Here is a 15,223-nt window from a genome sequence, read left to right as displayed (position 1 = left end):
TGAAATTTCTTATGGTCACCGACAGATTGACCAAAGTTCCTGAAAGTGAGTTGTATGCTTTCAAATCAGGAAGGCACAGGTTATACTCCCTGATAAGATGATTAGCCGTGCAATGACCATGAAACGGGGAATCTTTTTGGATCAGCAAGAGAATAAGATTTTAAAATGCAGTAGCATTAGCTGAACGGTATGATTTGGTACTCTTCCACGAACAGTTGCAACATTGAACAATAAACAAGCTTTGTACCGATATAAATCTTACAGATACTGGCTCTTCTACAAGACCTTATGAAATTTGTAACATGTATATTTCCGAATGATAGAACACACTCACGGTAGCAGTTAGTAATTTACAAGAAGTCAGACAACCACGGTGGTGAATTCTTGAACAGAAAAGCACACCAGCATTCCATGATACCACGTTCCACACGGACCCTTTGCTAAAGGGCAGCCAGCCATGGCCACCAAGATACTGCCTTAGGTTCCTAACCAGGTGTATATATATATATATATAACCGATCAACAACAATCAGCAGCAGTTCGGATGGGCATAATCGCTGATCTAATGGAGTCAGTTGACAGAAGCATTCACTTTGGATGCAGAGTCAAATTGTTTATATGAAGCATGGAATGCAGGACCGTAGAGTATCAACAACTTCTAGCTGATAACTGTAAACTATGATGTATTATATTTTCATTGCTGGATGGCTATTCTGACACGATTGCTCAAAGCTGATGGCCTTCCAATTGCTTCAAGAATCCTACTAAAGGCTATCTTCATAGGGACACATGTAACAGAAGGCACTTGCCCTGAAGGTTTTATCAAACCGCCCAACATATTGCTACCTCTAGCATGTGATACCTTAACAGCCCCACCACCAAATCTTTTTTCAATTGTGAAAGAAGATAGTGCTCTAGTTTTTTGGCTCGACAAGCTTACTCTCTTATGGGACTTTTTCTGAATTTTTCCTGATGATAATTGGTGCTGGTGGCGATGAGAAACTTTCTTATTTGCTACCTTAGGTACATTCTGAGAAGGATTGGGATATATGAAGGAAGGAGATGCATTTTGATATCTTGACCCCACAGCTTCACCATCTTCCAAAGAAGATGCAACTGGATGAGAACGAGGAACTCGTTGCATAACTGTTCTTCTTGCAGTCCTCCAAACTGGTTGGTTAGCTGTATTTTCATCAGTATTAGCATAATTGATGCACAAGTATTCACATGTGCAACCATCTTCTAATATTTCAATCTGGATGGGGTGCCCTACAATTGCTTTTGCATTCAACCTACTCATCAAAGAAACCAAAGGAACACGCTCGCCTTGATAGCTGGCTTTAACTTTCAGGTCAACATCATACAAAATGGTTCCCATATCTCTCATGGCATGAGCAGCATATACAGGATCATAACACTCGTCAGAGTCTTCCCAGTATTTACCTTCAAGTCCATAAGGTGGCTCATCAGCCTCCCAGCCTGATGTTGACATCAAATGAGAATCATCTTCCAAATTGTTAAAGCCAATATGGTTTCGCCCAAGATCCCTAGCTGCTTTAGAGGCCAGTTTATGTCTTTGTCTTCTGTACTCATCCTGCTCGTGAAGGAAATCTTCACGAATCAAATCAACCTCATCACAAGCATAACTAACCTCCTTTTTTATGTACAAACCTTGATCAAGAGCCTTCTGTCTGCAAGGTTCCATCTCCATTTTTGAACTACCACACCTGATTACATTAGTTGTTTCCCTCATAGAACAATCCCATTTATCTGAACTCATAATGCAGATCTTGCCATCCATTCCATCAATTGGCAGCTTAACTACACTACGGTGGTTGCGTTTTCCTTTTATATGCCATTTACAGATTCCGGCCCCAGTAGTGTCGGCTGCGGATTGTTCAAAAGGATGAAGGTTGGATATGATGCTGGAAGAAGGCACTTCATCATTGCCCATCTCTTCGAATTCATCTGAAACACAATGTTGAGGAGGGTCACAATCTTTTGATCCAAGGGATCGACCAGTATCTGAAACGAAACCAACATAGATAATATAAACAATAATAGAAAATTTAGTTAATGAATACTGCAAATAAGCATCAAAATCAGAAACTAATACTGGGTTAAGAAAATAACAGAAATATCCTTCATTCTTTCAAAATTTATGTTCGTGTATTATTCACGATTGGTACAAATGAGAAAGCAGGGTTAAGTTCTTGTTTGTCTGAAACGTTTAACAAGGCATGAGATGCACAATAAAAAATAACCAACTTGCCAACTATATGCTTTTGCCCCTGCAAGTCTAAATTCTCACTAATATTCAGTAACTAAAGTTGTTTGGCTCAGAACTACAACTCATCCAGCAAGGATTTCATGTTAATGTTTACTTTTTACCATTTGACCGCATCATTGAATATATATTTTTTATTTTTATAAGGTACTGCAAAAGCTTTGAAGCTTTGGATTAGTGCCATCCATTAACTGAAGTGCAAAAGGTTTCAGCTGTTAATTAACAACAGAGCAAACTACTAGTTCGCAAAACTGCAATCATCTACATTGAAGCAATATAGTGATATAAGAACTTGATATATTTTGTGGCCACATTTGTAATACCAACGAATATGACACAGAGTCATGCTAAACTAAACATTGCTTAGGTAAGTAAAAGGAATAAAAGAAAACAAAAATAAGACTTACAAACTTAAGACCCTAAATGTGCCAATGATGATGCAGATCAAGCTAAAAGATCACACTATTCAAGAGCAATACCTCCTGAGATATGTCCCTCCATCTCAGTGTCCAAGTAATCCCTTGGAGAAGTATCTGAATCATTTGTCAAACTCATCTCAGAAGTTGAGCAATCTTCTGCCATTGAACCAGGTTGATTGAAACCACACTTGTCTGACAATGATTGAGTTTCTTCAGAAGAATTATCTCTATCATTCTGTGAGACAATTGAATCAGCAGAAAGATAGATGCAGCTACTTTGTTTTTCCTGATAAATACCCATATGGATTTGCTCGTCTTTCAATGAGAAATCATAAGGATAACAATCAAAACGAGAAGAATGAGATGCTGGTATCTTTGCACTAGTTTGTAGAACTTGAACAAGTGGACGACGTCTATCACGTTTTTTGACTGAATACTCTTCAGAAAATCCACCATGTGACCTTTTACTCTTGATTGTCAAATTACTTTTATCTCCATTGACATGACTTGTACCTCCGACTATATCGTCAGAACCTACAAAAGCGAATACATCATTCTCAGCAAATTTGGTGCTAGCCAACAAAGAAACAGACAAAGATACCCTTTTCTTTAGAGCAATAGGCAAACCAAAATCCTGGAGTTCTCTCATTCCAAAAAATAATTTCAGAAATAGTTCCTATTTGCTTACAATTTTTTTACATCATTTGAAATCATACAATTGCTCCTATTTTTTTCAAGCAACAAACCTGGTTTTCTAATAAGTGGAGCTTTGCGAACGGCACAATCACTTTGAAATGACGATTCATCATTTCTGGCAAATTTATCTGAAGATGACAAGTTATTAAACTCTATCTTCAGAGTACCTAAAGGCTTGCTGGTAATTCCATTTGAGATAATCGCTTGTTTTGGTTGCTTTAGCTCAAGCTGCTTTCTCTCAAGTTCAAGAGCATGAAGAATAGCATCTTCTCTGCGGGCATATTTTTCCCGTTTCTTGATAGGTACTCCTAATGAAGCTTCAGCCTTCTCAATGCAAGCATCAAACTCTCCACAGCGAAATGACTTAACACGCTTTGATTTTTCCAGATTGTACCAGTCACTGCAGGTAGGTTCATCTTAAAAATCACTACTAAATACTAATAATGAGATTACATAGACATAACCAGATAAACAAAATTCAATATAATCCAAGGTTTGTATAAGCCAAGTAACTAATTTCTCCAATGTGTAAACTTATAGCAAAAGGTAAAAAAAACAATATGAAGCTTATAGCCATGAATAAGGAAACTGTTGGGAGGTCCATCTAAAGATTTTGGAAGTGTTTGCAGCTTTGCACAGTGCCAATTAATGAAGATAAGAGTAGGTTCTATCTTTGCTCAAGTGGCCCTTGGATGTTATTGCCAAGGTCTTACTTCAAATCCCCTCCAAGTCCTCAAAAACAAACAAAAGAAGAAAAACTTCAAAAGCCACTGGTATCCCTGTTTTAGACTTGATAAGCATTAGGATTAGGGAACTGCATTAGAATAATTGAATATGGTTTGATTTGTAGGATGAATTATAACCAAGGTCTTGGTTTAAATCCCACCTATATGTATACTATGATTATGCAACTATTAACTAATGCCTCCACCCAAACCCAGAAGAATTTGATGGTAAAAGGGTTGTCCTTCCATTGTTAAGTAGTCTTGAAGGGTAAAACCATGAAAAGGACTTCAACTCATCCAAATTGTAGTGCTCTTCTAAAACACAGGACATATAAATCAGAATTGGCAGCCACACAGACTGACATGTTCCTTGGTCGAGAAAAATGTAAATTGTTCCAGATGGTACATAACTATCTTTCCTTTGATTCTACAGGCTTCCATAATTTAATGTATAATTCTCAATTTCCAATAAACAATAGTTCCAGTAGTTGTAGAGTTTACCAGATCCTATGCCTCAATTAAACACCAATCCTCTAGGTTATCTATTCAACAATAAATTAGCCACAGCATTATATTGTACTGTTGTACTCCTGAGACTAGCTTATGTTTGAGTTAAACTAGATATTTGGAATGGTTTCAATTCCATTACAATGCCCTAGGGAGGAAAGTATTTATTGAACTATGAGCATTCGGCAGTTACAGTAACCATTGCATGGAGTCTTAATACTACAAACAAAAGAAGAAATCTCAAAAATTAAGTCATATCAGAAAGCAAAGGATGGAGCCAGCGCAAGATACAATTACATCATTTCTGGGAACGAAAAATTGTGAGCCCGGTATTATGCATCAACAAATAAAGAGTTTACTGTTTAAGTTGAAAAACAACAGGTAAATCAGAGATCTCACACGCTGGCATCCTCCCTACCCAGGAGCTTGACTGGCGTCCCTGACCTCGGGGACATGAGATGCGACGCCGAAAGCTCTTCTTGCCCGAGAATCCTCCCCGGCCACCAGGATCCGTTCCTCCGTCGCACCCAAACGATCGTCCCGACGCCGCAATCGACGCCGATCCCTCCTCCATCTCCACCCTCTGAACCCCCCATCGCCCGCCTTCCTAGCACCCTACGACAGGCCCAGCGGAACTAAAAGGAGCCCTAGAAATCGAAGCCACCGCGACGAGTGCCCGGCAGCCAATGTCACCGATGATCCCGACGGCGGAACACGGATTTTACAGATCCAATCAAGATGAGTCCAGCTCCGACATGAGTTCCCACTGATATCGAACGAGATCTCATCCTCGTTTACTCCGCTAGGGTTTCACCGATCGCGACAACCACCACCTGAACGGCGGCCGTCCTCGCACCACAGACGAATCGATGTGCAGTTCACCCTTCTCTTCCCACCCCGTTTTCGCTCACAAAGTAGAGGGATGAGATGAGGCGACGCTGATGCCGAAGAGAAGGAAGACGAAAGGAGGAATAATTTTTTTTTTTCAATTTTTATTCAAAATAGTAAATGGAGGAAGACGGTGACGACGACCTCCGGAGACCGCTCCACGAATCGCTGGTTCGGTAATTAAATAAATAGGCACTCGCCGTTCACATTTTTTTCTACGTCCGCCTTCGCGAGCCATTGAGTCGAGATGGCTGTGCGATGGCGATCCAACGAAGGAGAGCATTTGGTGGCACGTGTTCTACGCACGAGGCAATGCCTGGACGGGACCCAAATAAACAGCCTAGGCAAATTATTACATGTACACAATACACGCTGCTGACATCGTGATCAGATAGATAGATACTAACTGAACGCGAAACGGAACAGGCACCCAACACACGCTTCGGCCTTCGCCACGGTGATTCTTTGGTCAATTTGGCTAACAAAGCCGCACATGGAATATTTTAAAAATTCAAAAAAAACACACTGATTTTTCCTCACCAGGCAGCTGTTGGTGCAGTTGGGGTTCTTTCGTTGTCCCTGTTGCCTGACCTTCGGCATCTTTGCAACTGGAGCAAATGAGGAGTTCTTTTATTTTATTTGTTTCTCGTGGTTCATACGTTGAATCTATCCAATTTAATTTAAGTAAAAACCTTTACATCAGAAAATTTTTCCATGGATTATTAATGTGCAAGTGTTTTTTTCTTTGTGCACTAGCTGAATCTATAAAACCGACAAAAAAAAACGTATTCAAAGGAACGTATTCACAAGTCACCAATGATAGAAAACTTACTGTGCTACAAATTTGATTACAAGTATCTCGCCTACTTATACTTGCTAAACTTAGTATGGCGTGCAGCGCTACTAACGCCGCCACAAATAATCAGATTTCTGTTCTACGTTTGAGAAATTTCAATATTGCAACTCCCACATGACATATACGGTTAAAAGTCGTATGAGTTGCCAATTAAAATGAAAATAAATCAGACATAATCTAAAGGGAATCAGAATCCACCCTGATAAAATACGAATCTGCTCGTCACACTCATCCCAAGGAGCATACATAATTTACCTAGGTAGCTATTAAGATTTGACTTCACTCGTCAACGTCATCCCTAGCGCAACTTCAATTACCTACATTGTCTCTTGCTTAGTTTTAGTCATCAACATCGCTCTATCTTGGGTTAATTCGATCCTGCCTGTACAGGCACTGCCCCAACCTCTCACATTGGGATGGTGGGACCCACATTTAAGTAGTAGGTCCCACCACCTCATTGTAAGAGGTTGGGGCAGTACCTGTACAGGTAGGGTGAAATTTACCCCTATCTTGGCTCCGGACTCCCTAACTCAATATTGGAATTGACATCCTCTATGTCTCGACCTCAAATCTCACGTCCTCTCTATCTCAATTTCAAATCTTAACATCATCCATGTCTCAGTCTTAGATCCCAACATCATTCATACCTCAGCATCAGATCCTGACATCACCCCCGGCTTGGCCTCAAAATTCGACATCATCCATGCCTCAGCCTTAGATCTCGATATCATTTATGCCTCATCATCGAATCCCAACATCACCCCGGCTCGACGTCAGTTCCCAGCATCATCAATATCTTCGCCTCAAATTCTAGGCTCATTCATGCCTCAACATTAGATTTTGATATCGCCCTGGGCTCAACCTTAGATCCTAACATCTCTCCTGACTCAGACTTGAATTCAATCGCTGACATCCTCCCTACCTCAGTCTCAATCAACGACATCCTCCATGGCTCGGTCTCGGATCTCAACATTCTCCCTGGCTCAGCCTTAGTCATCAACTTCATTTATCCTCAAGTTATGTCATTTCCTTATCGGTTCTCAGATCGGATTCACACTCTATGGGTCCACTAAAAACACTTAAGGGGTGTGTGAATAAGGAAACAACATAACAACTTCATTAATACCTCATTTATGAGGCAGTTTTTCTCAAAAGATACAGACAATGACGATGAATATTCCCGAAACACGTGACACCGATGAATGGAGAGGTGATAAAGTGGTTATCAAATCTGGTCTTTTAGATGCCCTCCTTCAAACACTTGGCGCTTGGTGAATAGAAATGTAACTAACGAGTATCGACTCTGGTCCCTTCACTTGCTCATACGAGGATAATGATCTCCCTATTAGTTGACTGATCACGTGGCCTTCCTTCTTTGCCAAGATTCGATATTTATGTCATTAATGCATTTATTGTTCAATCGACTAAAAGATCTAATCGGTTGACCAATCACTGAAAATTCCTTTTTTGCTAAGATATGATTTTCTACATCATCGATGTCATTTAATGTTCAATCGACTGATCACCTTGATCGGTCGATCAATCCCTGTGTTTTCCAACTTTGCTGAGATCGAATCTGCCATTGTGTTTACCAAATTGGTTCAGTCGGTTGATCCCTGGTTTGGTCGACCGATACACTTGAATACCAAAAGTGTTCTGCACGACCTGAACTCTGATCCATGTCAACTTAGTTTGGTTGACTGAACCTTCGACTGATTCCTTCAATTTCTGCAAAACAGAGTTAGTTAGATATGATAATAATATTTTTGTAAAACAGAGTATCAAATAAGAGAAGACAATAAGACCTGCCTTGATCTCAACTTGGAAACCTTCTGGTTTCTTCAGTTGGATCAGCGACCTAAGGTTTGTTCCTTCCCGGGACACGACTTCCCCGTCGCTCAGCAGTCTAGTTAATTACCTCAACTCACCTGTCAAATATTTGGTCCTCTAGACCTATTTGGAATTTCTCTGCTCAGTGTATGATTGTCTGATCTACTAAGACTTTTCTTGTAATACTAAATTAGTCAACAACAATAATAGTAATACAAAATACTATGGTAAAACTAAACTTAGGTTTACCGAGATCTGCTGGTCTTGTCGACCGCCTTTTGATCAACCTTGGTTGGAGTTCACTCCTCCAAGACTTCTCGTTACCTAAAGTTATTTTCCCCTAGGTTTTTCATAACCTAATTTCACTCACCAGAACTTTCACTCGAAGTTCGCTTCTCTAAGACTTAGGGTTACATTCCCCTAAGGGTTTCCTTTTTATCTAGGGTTACCTCCCTTAGGTACCTAAGGCTACCTCCCCTTAGAATTTTCCTCTTTACCTAGGGTTACCTTCCTCTAGGATTTGCTTCTTGCCAAGCAACAAGTACCTTGATCTACTTAGACTTGCTAGTCACTCAATAGACTACTCACCACCTATCAGTCATCTGGTCAACATTAACCTGACTAGACTCCATTAAACATATTGTCAAACAAACATCAAAACCTTAGCAGTCGATTGCACTAACACTGTGTTCTGACCTTCGCGTCGATCCAACTTGTGTGTTGTGTTCCGGCCTTCACGTCGCTATTATGTTCTGACTTTTCAGTCGTTGTTATATTCCAGGTTGCGAGCCATTACTATGTTCCGTCCTTCAAGCAGCTATTGTATTTTGGCTTGCTTATCGCTATTATATTCTGGCCTACATGCCACTACTGTATTCCTGCTGTGTGCCGACTTCTAGATCTATGCTGCATTCAGCTCTATGTCATCACCTTCAGATCCATGTCACATCCGGCTCTGTGTTGTCATCTCCAGCTTTAGCTTCGCCCCGCTTCCAATCCGCTCTTGCATGCCTGATATGCTTTTCTTTTAGTCTTTATATTCTTTATTACAGTACTATTTATCTTTTTCATTTCTACTGACTTGAGCATCGAGGACAAGACCATGACAACCTGGTCAAGCCCTAACACTCTGTTTCCATCTATCTTCTAGTAACCTTGCAGACACCGTTGACCAAAGATTTTCTAATACCTTCGGTCTTCTCTTTTTTGGGAATTCAGCGACTCAGGTAACACAAAAGACGACCCATCACACTCTCCCCCTCTAGATCATGACAATTTAGTTCACGTTCTAGTTACATCAGTAACGATCCACCCTTCTCGATTCCAAATAGAATTAATAACTATTCTGGCTCTTAAAAAGTTTCCTACTACATTCTAACCAGAACTACGAAGGCACAAAGCCTCCAATGAAGACAAGTACAATTCAACAACGTTAATGTATGCCTAAACGAGTTACGAATTCTTTTGACTCAAAAAACAAAAAAACGACCAAAGATTTTTTTGTCATTTCAAAATCACTAGTTCTAAGTTACAAAAGTCTTTTCCTAGCCATGACAACTGACAAAGAAAAAATCAGGGGTTGCTTGGTTCAGTAAGAGAAATATAAATGAGAATGTGAATGATATTAGTAGGGAATAATAATGGGTATTGATACAGGTTATAAGGAACATACCTAGGAGATGATATGGTGATAAAGGTCAAGGTGATGTGACGGTTAAAGTTAAGATGACAGGGTGGTCAAGGTCAAGATGACGTGGTGGTCAAAATCAAGATGACATAGCGGTCAGAATCAAGGGAAAAGAACATTCTCCACCTGGCTTCATCGCTCGCCCAACACTAAGGCTCGCAGCTCTAGCCCGACCGAGTTGTGGGCCGGGCAAGAAGGGGTCGACCGATCAGGTTTAAAAGCAACCGACCTTATAGGCTAGTCGGAAGGATGGATCTACCTCATAGCAAACCAGCCACATGAGTGGGCAGAATAAGGGGCAGTTCTGGAGGTTCATGAATCTTTTTATACATGCTCGACCAGATAAAAGGCTGGTCGGGCCTAAAACACAGCCTCACACACTTCTTCATATATGCCCGCCCAGATAAAAAGGCACGTCGAGCTTAAGACACTTGGTCTCGTATTGCTTTCTGAATGGGTTTCCAGTACGTCTGATGTATCATATTATTCTCCGGATGAACTACTATTCAACATATATCAGAGTAGCTTAGTGCAAAAATAGGCACAGAGATGGCCCGCCTTATTTGCTGATTGGGATTTACTCACAATCTCTGAACAGACTTCTAGCGTGCAGTGCATAATTAAGCAACTCAATGCAAGGACAAGCAAAAAAATGGTCGGCCTTGTAGTCCGACCAAGATATACTCAGCAGACAACATCTTAAAACTTGTCAAAATAACAACAATGTGTCAGAGAATATTCTTTTAAAACATTCTTCGAGGGGTAGTGTGTTTCTCATCAGCCGACTTTTTATGACAGCATATTCCTTAGTGATCTTGACAAAAGCATAAGTTATAAACGACAAAAGAGATATATACATGAATAAATAGAAGATTCCTACGATAATTATTACACATTACCTAGATAATACACCTTTCATTAATTAACAACCTTTGACATCCTGACATTCTAGATCACCTCATGATTATGGAGGTTACGAGAGATGATATATAAAGAGGATCTTCTTCATTGGCAAGGTATGCTTTACACAACATCTGAACCTTATTCTCACACGAGCATTTTCTCTATTGTTCTTTATTCACTCATCTAGATACGTACTGACTTGAGCATCAGAGGATTTTCGTCAGAGACCCTCTCTCTAATTTTTGAGCACTGATATCCTATTTACTCATCTGGGTGCGCCCAAGATTGAAAGGAAAACTTTCTCACAGAGTACAAAAACCTTGCTTCAGTCAACAATCAAGCCGTCACCACGAGCACGTCATCTCTCCAACTTCAAATAGGATTAGTCTAATAAAAGAGTAAATATTATTATAGAAGATGTTGCTGAGTTATATTCTATTTGGGAATAGAATGAGCTAATAATTTTTTTTTAAAATCTCTACATTATCCCAGCCCTAATCCAACAACCAACATCAGCCATATGCACTTCCTGCACCTTGGACTCGACGGAAAACGCAAGGTCATTTGTTTCCCCATCACCCTTTCCCCCAAAGGAGCACTGGCATTCCACGACCATCAAAATCCTCTTGCCATGTATTTGTGCTCTTGTTAACTACGTGCCGTTTCCCAGATCGGAGTGCCCTAGAGCCCCTGTTTATGCCGGCATCGACACCCGCCACTCTAGAGAATATTTAAGGGATCTACGTCACATCTGAGGGCATGGACGTTGCCGATGGAGCCGGCAAGGGGAACACCCGCGACCCAATCTCCGCCTCCGCTTACCCCGTAAAACTTTTGCATTTTCTTCCAGGAATGGATTTTAATACAATGAATTTAGCAGGGAATGGATGATTCACAGCAAAAGTAATGAAACTAATGTGAACTTTTCCATTCCCCATTTATTAAACCCTCAAAACAAGCAGCCTCTCAATACAGTGATTTTAATAAGGAATGGTTGATTATCAGCAAATAAGGAATGAAACTAATATGAAAATATGAAACACTCCCACCAACCATTTATATTTCATCTCTTTCCCATTACCCATTTATCAAACCCTCAAATCAAGCAGCCCCTCATTAGTCTGTAATGTGAACAAAACACATATCTCATGGCAAGTAAGAGACATGATAAACATTAACAAACATGCTGCAGCTGTCCTAACAGACCTCAAGGCAAGCAAGAAAGCAACAAATAAGCACGGTCACGGTAATGCTCCAGAGCCCGTCAAAGATGGTTTTTTGCCTTTTAGAAAAAATAACCGGTGAAAGATGGCACTGCAATTGTGACTCTCAAATAGGGTTTACATATCATTTGATATGTCTGTATAATACGGGATCACAATCAAACAAACAAATTATTTTTTTTTCATAATACCTCTACAATTTCTACTAGTGATGAGCAACAAGGAGAACAGCATTTCAGTGATAGCCCAGCGGCGCAGGTGTACTTTTCAGCTCCATTCCCTGGTAATGAATATCCTACAATGCAAGCACCAACAGTGAGCAATGTGCCATTCAGAGTATTGGAAGAAAGATAGAGTAGTCCTCTTAACAGAGTGAGGGCAATAGTTAGCATACCGAAGCGAAGTGGTTGACATCGCGGTGGTGAGCCTCGTCGGCGCGGACGACAGTGACGACGTCCTTGAGCGTGGCGTCGGGCGGGAGGCACCAATAGTCGATGGCAATGGCAGGGGCGGGGACGTTCTCGATCTTGCCCGCCTCCAGGTCCTTAAGGTACTCGGTGTAGGAGTGGATGGCCTCCTCCTCCAGGTAACCGACCACCCGATGGGCGAACTTGGGCGATACCAGGTAGCCCAGGAAGTAGGCGTTGAAGAAGACGCCCTGCACCGCAAGCACCAGGGCCCGTTCGTACCACCGCGGCTGCGCCACTTCCATGAAGGTCATCAGGTGCATCCGCTCATTCTCCGCCTCCTCCAGCAGCGCGCGGATCCAACCGCCGCTGTGCTCGAAGCGGCGAAGCGACCGCAAGTGGAGAAACATGCCGCCCACCATCCCAGGGACCGCCGCCACCGTCTCCAACATCATCGCGCGGCATCCGTACCTCCTCTGTTTCAGATTTGGAGCAACTCAAGAGTTTAGTACAACGCTAGAACACACAGGTGCTGTCTATAAAGCGACGAGTAATACAAAAAAAAAACACCGTAAAGGAAGCTCCGAAATCCTTGGAGACGAAGAAACTACACCGGACTCCGGAGAAAAATTAAGAGAACGCACCTGGAAGAAGATATCGGTGGGGAATCGTAGGATTTTGACAGTCCAGTAGGCGATCTTGTCGAGGAAGGTGGTGGGGACGTGGTGCTTATTCAGATCGATCGAGGTATCGGACTTGTACGCCTCCCATGGCTGAGAAATTTACCATGCCCAATTAGAGCAAGAGATTAAGTGATGTGATCGATTGCTAGAATTGAGTCGCATACCGTGAAGCAAGACCACCTCCAAGGAGTGCCGTCCTCCTTTGTGATCTTGTACCGCTCGATGCCCCAATAACTCGAAACGTGCTTGCCTTCGCTAGGATGGACGGCGGCAGCAGACTTCGCCTCATCCTCCTTATGCGCCTCGCCGCCGAGAGCCGGAGACGCCGAAGTGCTGGCCATTCGGACAGGGAAGAGGCGCAAAAGCACCGGGGAGGGGGAAAGCGAGGAGGACTGGAGCAGCGAAAACGACGGTTCCAGAGCGGCGGAGGAGCGGGATGCAGAGGCGGCGGAGAAGAGGCGAGGGCCGAGGTGTCGAAACAGCGCCGATCCGGCCATACGAGAGCCCATCGTCATCAGCAGAGCGAGAAGGAAGACAACAATCGAAATTAATTATGGAACGATGAAGAGTCCGCGACGGTGATATTATAGCAGCCACGACCACGAGAGGGAGAGTTCGAGTCGGTTCGCGAACAAGTCTAAGCCGTCGAATCCACAAGAGATTCGTGAAGAGCGTGATCAAGTTCGGCGCGCGAGAGGGACGTGGCAGTTTCCTTGCTTATGGGAACGTATCGACGGCAGCGAGTACACGTTAGGAATTTGGTGGAACTGACGGCGAGGGGCTAACTGCCGAGAAGTTTCCTTTTCCGTGGTCAACGAATCAATTAATTAAATAGCCTCGGTACTCTTGCCAGTTTTTGTGGCGATGTGAGCTGGTGACCGGTATTTCTTTTCTTGGGCGGCAAGGCAGGGCGCTGGAGCAGGATAAAGTTAGATGGAGTTATTGCACAGCCGATTCGAAAGAAAATTTGAACTCCCACCGGTCACCGCTTACTTGCACGCGTTGTTTTAAACGGAAAACTCATGGACCATAATTTTATTTTCTATGTTCATTGATTATTTTTAAGATAGATCAATTCGTTGAATACGAAAAATTATCGATAGTATAATATTTAATATTAAAATCGTCAATATGAACACGTTCAAGAGAATATATTGAATAATACAATAATAATTTTGAATTAGTAGTAGTTGAACGTATACAATAAATCCTTGAATTAATATTTAATAATTTCTTTTTACATTTTATTTATATATTATTTTTTAAAATTTTATGTAAGTGTAATTTTTTATTATACCTTTTCATTTTAAATTTATAATAATATTTTAATTTTAAATAAATGAAAATTTTACATAAAAATATATTTAAAAATACTATTATTATTTATTTTAAATAATAATTATTTAAATTAGGTAAATAAAATTAAAATTTAATTTATTTAATGTAAAATAAAAATAAAGATGGATGAGTGAGTAATAAGACCCACTAATAATGAATTTTAATGTTAAAAAAATGTGAGATAATGAATATATTAATATATTAGATATGTTTTTAATTAGATTATTGGTACTATAACTTAGAATCAATATGGATGCTCTAAATATTTTTTTACAAATAACATTTCTTAAAATATTGTTGAATAATAAATTATTTTTTTTATAAATTTTATAATGGTTAAAATTTAATTGACGGTTATAGGTGTCTAACTATACGTTAATGCTCTGTTTATTCTAGAAAATAATATTTCTTAAAATATTATTGAATAATGATTTTTTTAAAAATAAATTTTATAATGGTTAAGATTTAATTGATGGTTATAGGTGTCTAATTATATGTTAATACTTTGTTTATTCTAAAACACGAATGAAGAAAGGAAAAAAATTTATCGTAAAAAATTATCCTCGGAAGGAAGAAGAAAAAAAGAAAAGGGTAAATGAATTTACGTTACTGTCCTTTTTTTTATTCACACTAAAAATAATTTCAAGGTTTATTAGTAATTTTCTTTGGTTGTTTTATATAAAAAATATAGTTCTCTTTAGTCACACATCTTAGAATTGACAACACTATGATCAAAGAAGTTTCTATAAATATTTTAGGCAACGATGTTAAAAA

General features: G+C 40.4%; 2 protein-coding genes across 5 annotated transcripts; both read right to left on the bottom strand.

Moving 5' to 3' along the window:
- Window positions 1–158: 158 nt before the first annotated feature.
- LOC122011820 (uncharacterized protein At1g51745-like) lies at window positions 159–5,692 on the bottom strand. Of its 4 annotated transcripts, none has more exons than XM_042568207.1 (4): window positions 5,034–5,691; window positions 3,453–3,802; window positions 2,767–3,240; window positions 159–2,025 (listed from the first exon to the last, which is right to left on the bottom strand). In XM_042568207.1, exons 1-4 carry the CDS (start codon window positions 5,228–5,230, stop codon window positions 695–697), a joined length of 2,352 nt encoding a protein of 783 aa, XP_042424141.1. In that variant the 5' UTR covers window positions 5,231–5,691; the 3' UTR covers window positions 159–694. The 4 variants fall into 4 exon arrangements, with proteins under 4 accessions (XP_042424141.1, XP_042424142.1, XP_042424143.1 ...); XM_042568208.1 differs by having other exon boundaries at window positions 159–1,968; XM_042568209.1 differs by having other exon boundaries at window positions 3,570–3,802.
- A 6,401-nt stretch (window positions 5,693–12,093) lies between these two features.
- On the bottom strand, window positions 12,094–13,696 carry LOC122011817 (ubiquinol oxidase 1a, mitochondrial-like). Its single transcript, XM_042568204.1, has 4 exons — window positions 13,276–13,696; window positions 13,073–13,201; window positions 12,416–12,904; window positions 12,094–12,316 (listed from the first exon to the last, which is right to left on the bottom strand). The coding sequence occupies exons 1-4, from the start codon at window positions 13,624–13,626 to the stop codon at window positions 12,257–12,259; spliced, it is 1,029 nt and encodes a 342-aa protein (XP_042424138.1). The 5' UTR covers window positions 13,627–13,696; the 3' UTR covers window positions 12,094–12,256.
- Between the last annotated feature and the right edge of the window lie 1,527 nt (window positions 13,697–15,223).

Source organism: Zingiber officinale, chromosome 8A, assembly GCF_018446385.1.
Source record: "Zingiber officinale cultivar Zhangliang chromosome 8A, Zo_v1.1, whole genome shotgun sequence".
NCBI classification, from domain to species: domain Eukaryota; kingdom Viridiplantae; phylum Streptophyta; class Magnoliopsida; order Zingiberales; family Zingiberaceae; genus Zingiber; species Zingiber officinale.
The sequence above is the reverse complement of the archived record's forward strand: the minus strand, read 5'-3'. Positions and strand labels throughout refer to the sequence as shown.

Bases quoted from the DNA above. Each gene is read 5' to 3' on its own strand.
- LOC122011820 (XM_042568207.1), bottom strand. From the start codon at position 5,230: ATGGGGGGTTCAGAGGGTGGAGATGGAGGAGGGATCGGCGTCGATTGC. The intron at 3,803-5,033 runs GTGAGATCTCTG...ACCTACCTGCAG, and splicing joins GGTAGGGAGGATGCCAGCGT to TGACTGGTACAATCTGGAAA. The intron at 3,241-3,452 runs GTTTGTTGCTTG...TCGCTTTTGTAG, and splicing joins TCCACTTATTAGAAAACCAG to GTTCTGACGATATAGTCGGA.
- LOC122011817 (XM_042568204.1), bottom strand. From the start codon at position 13,626: ATGACGATGGGCTCTCGTATGGCCGGATCGGCGCTGTTTCGACACCTC. The intron at 12,905-13,072 runs GTGCGTTCTCTT...AATCTGAAACAG, and splicing joins CCACCGATATCTTCTTCCAG to AGGAGGTACGGATGCCGCGC. The intron at 12,317-12,415 runs GTATGCTAACTA...CTTGCATTGTAG, and splicing joins ATGTCAACCACTTCGCTTCG to GATATTCATTACCAGGGAAT.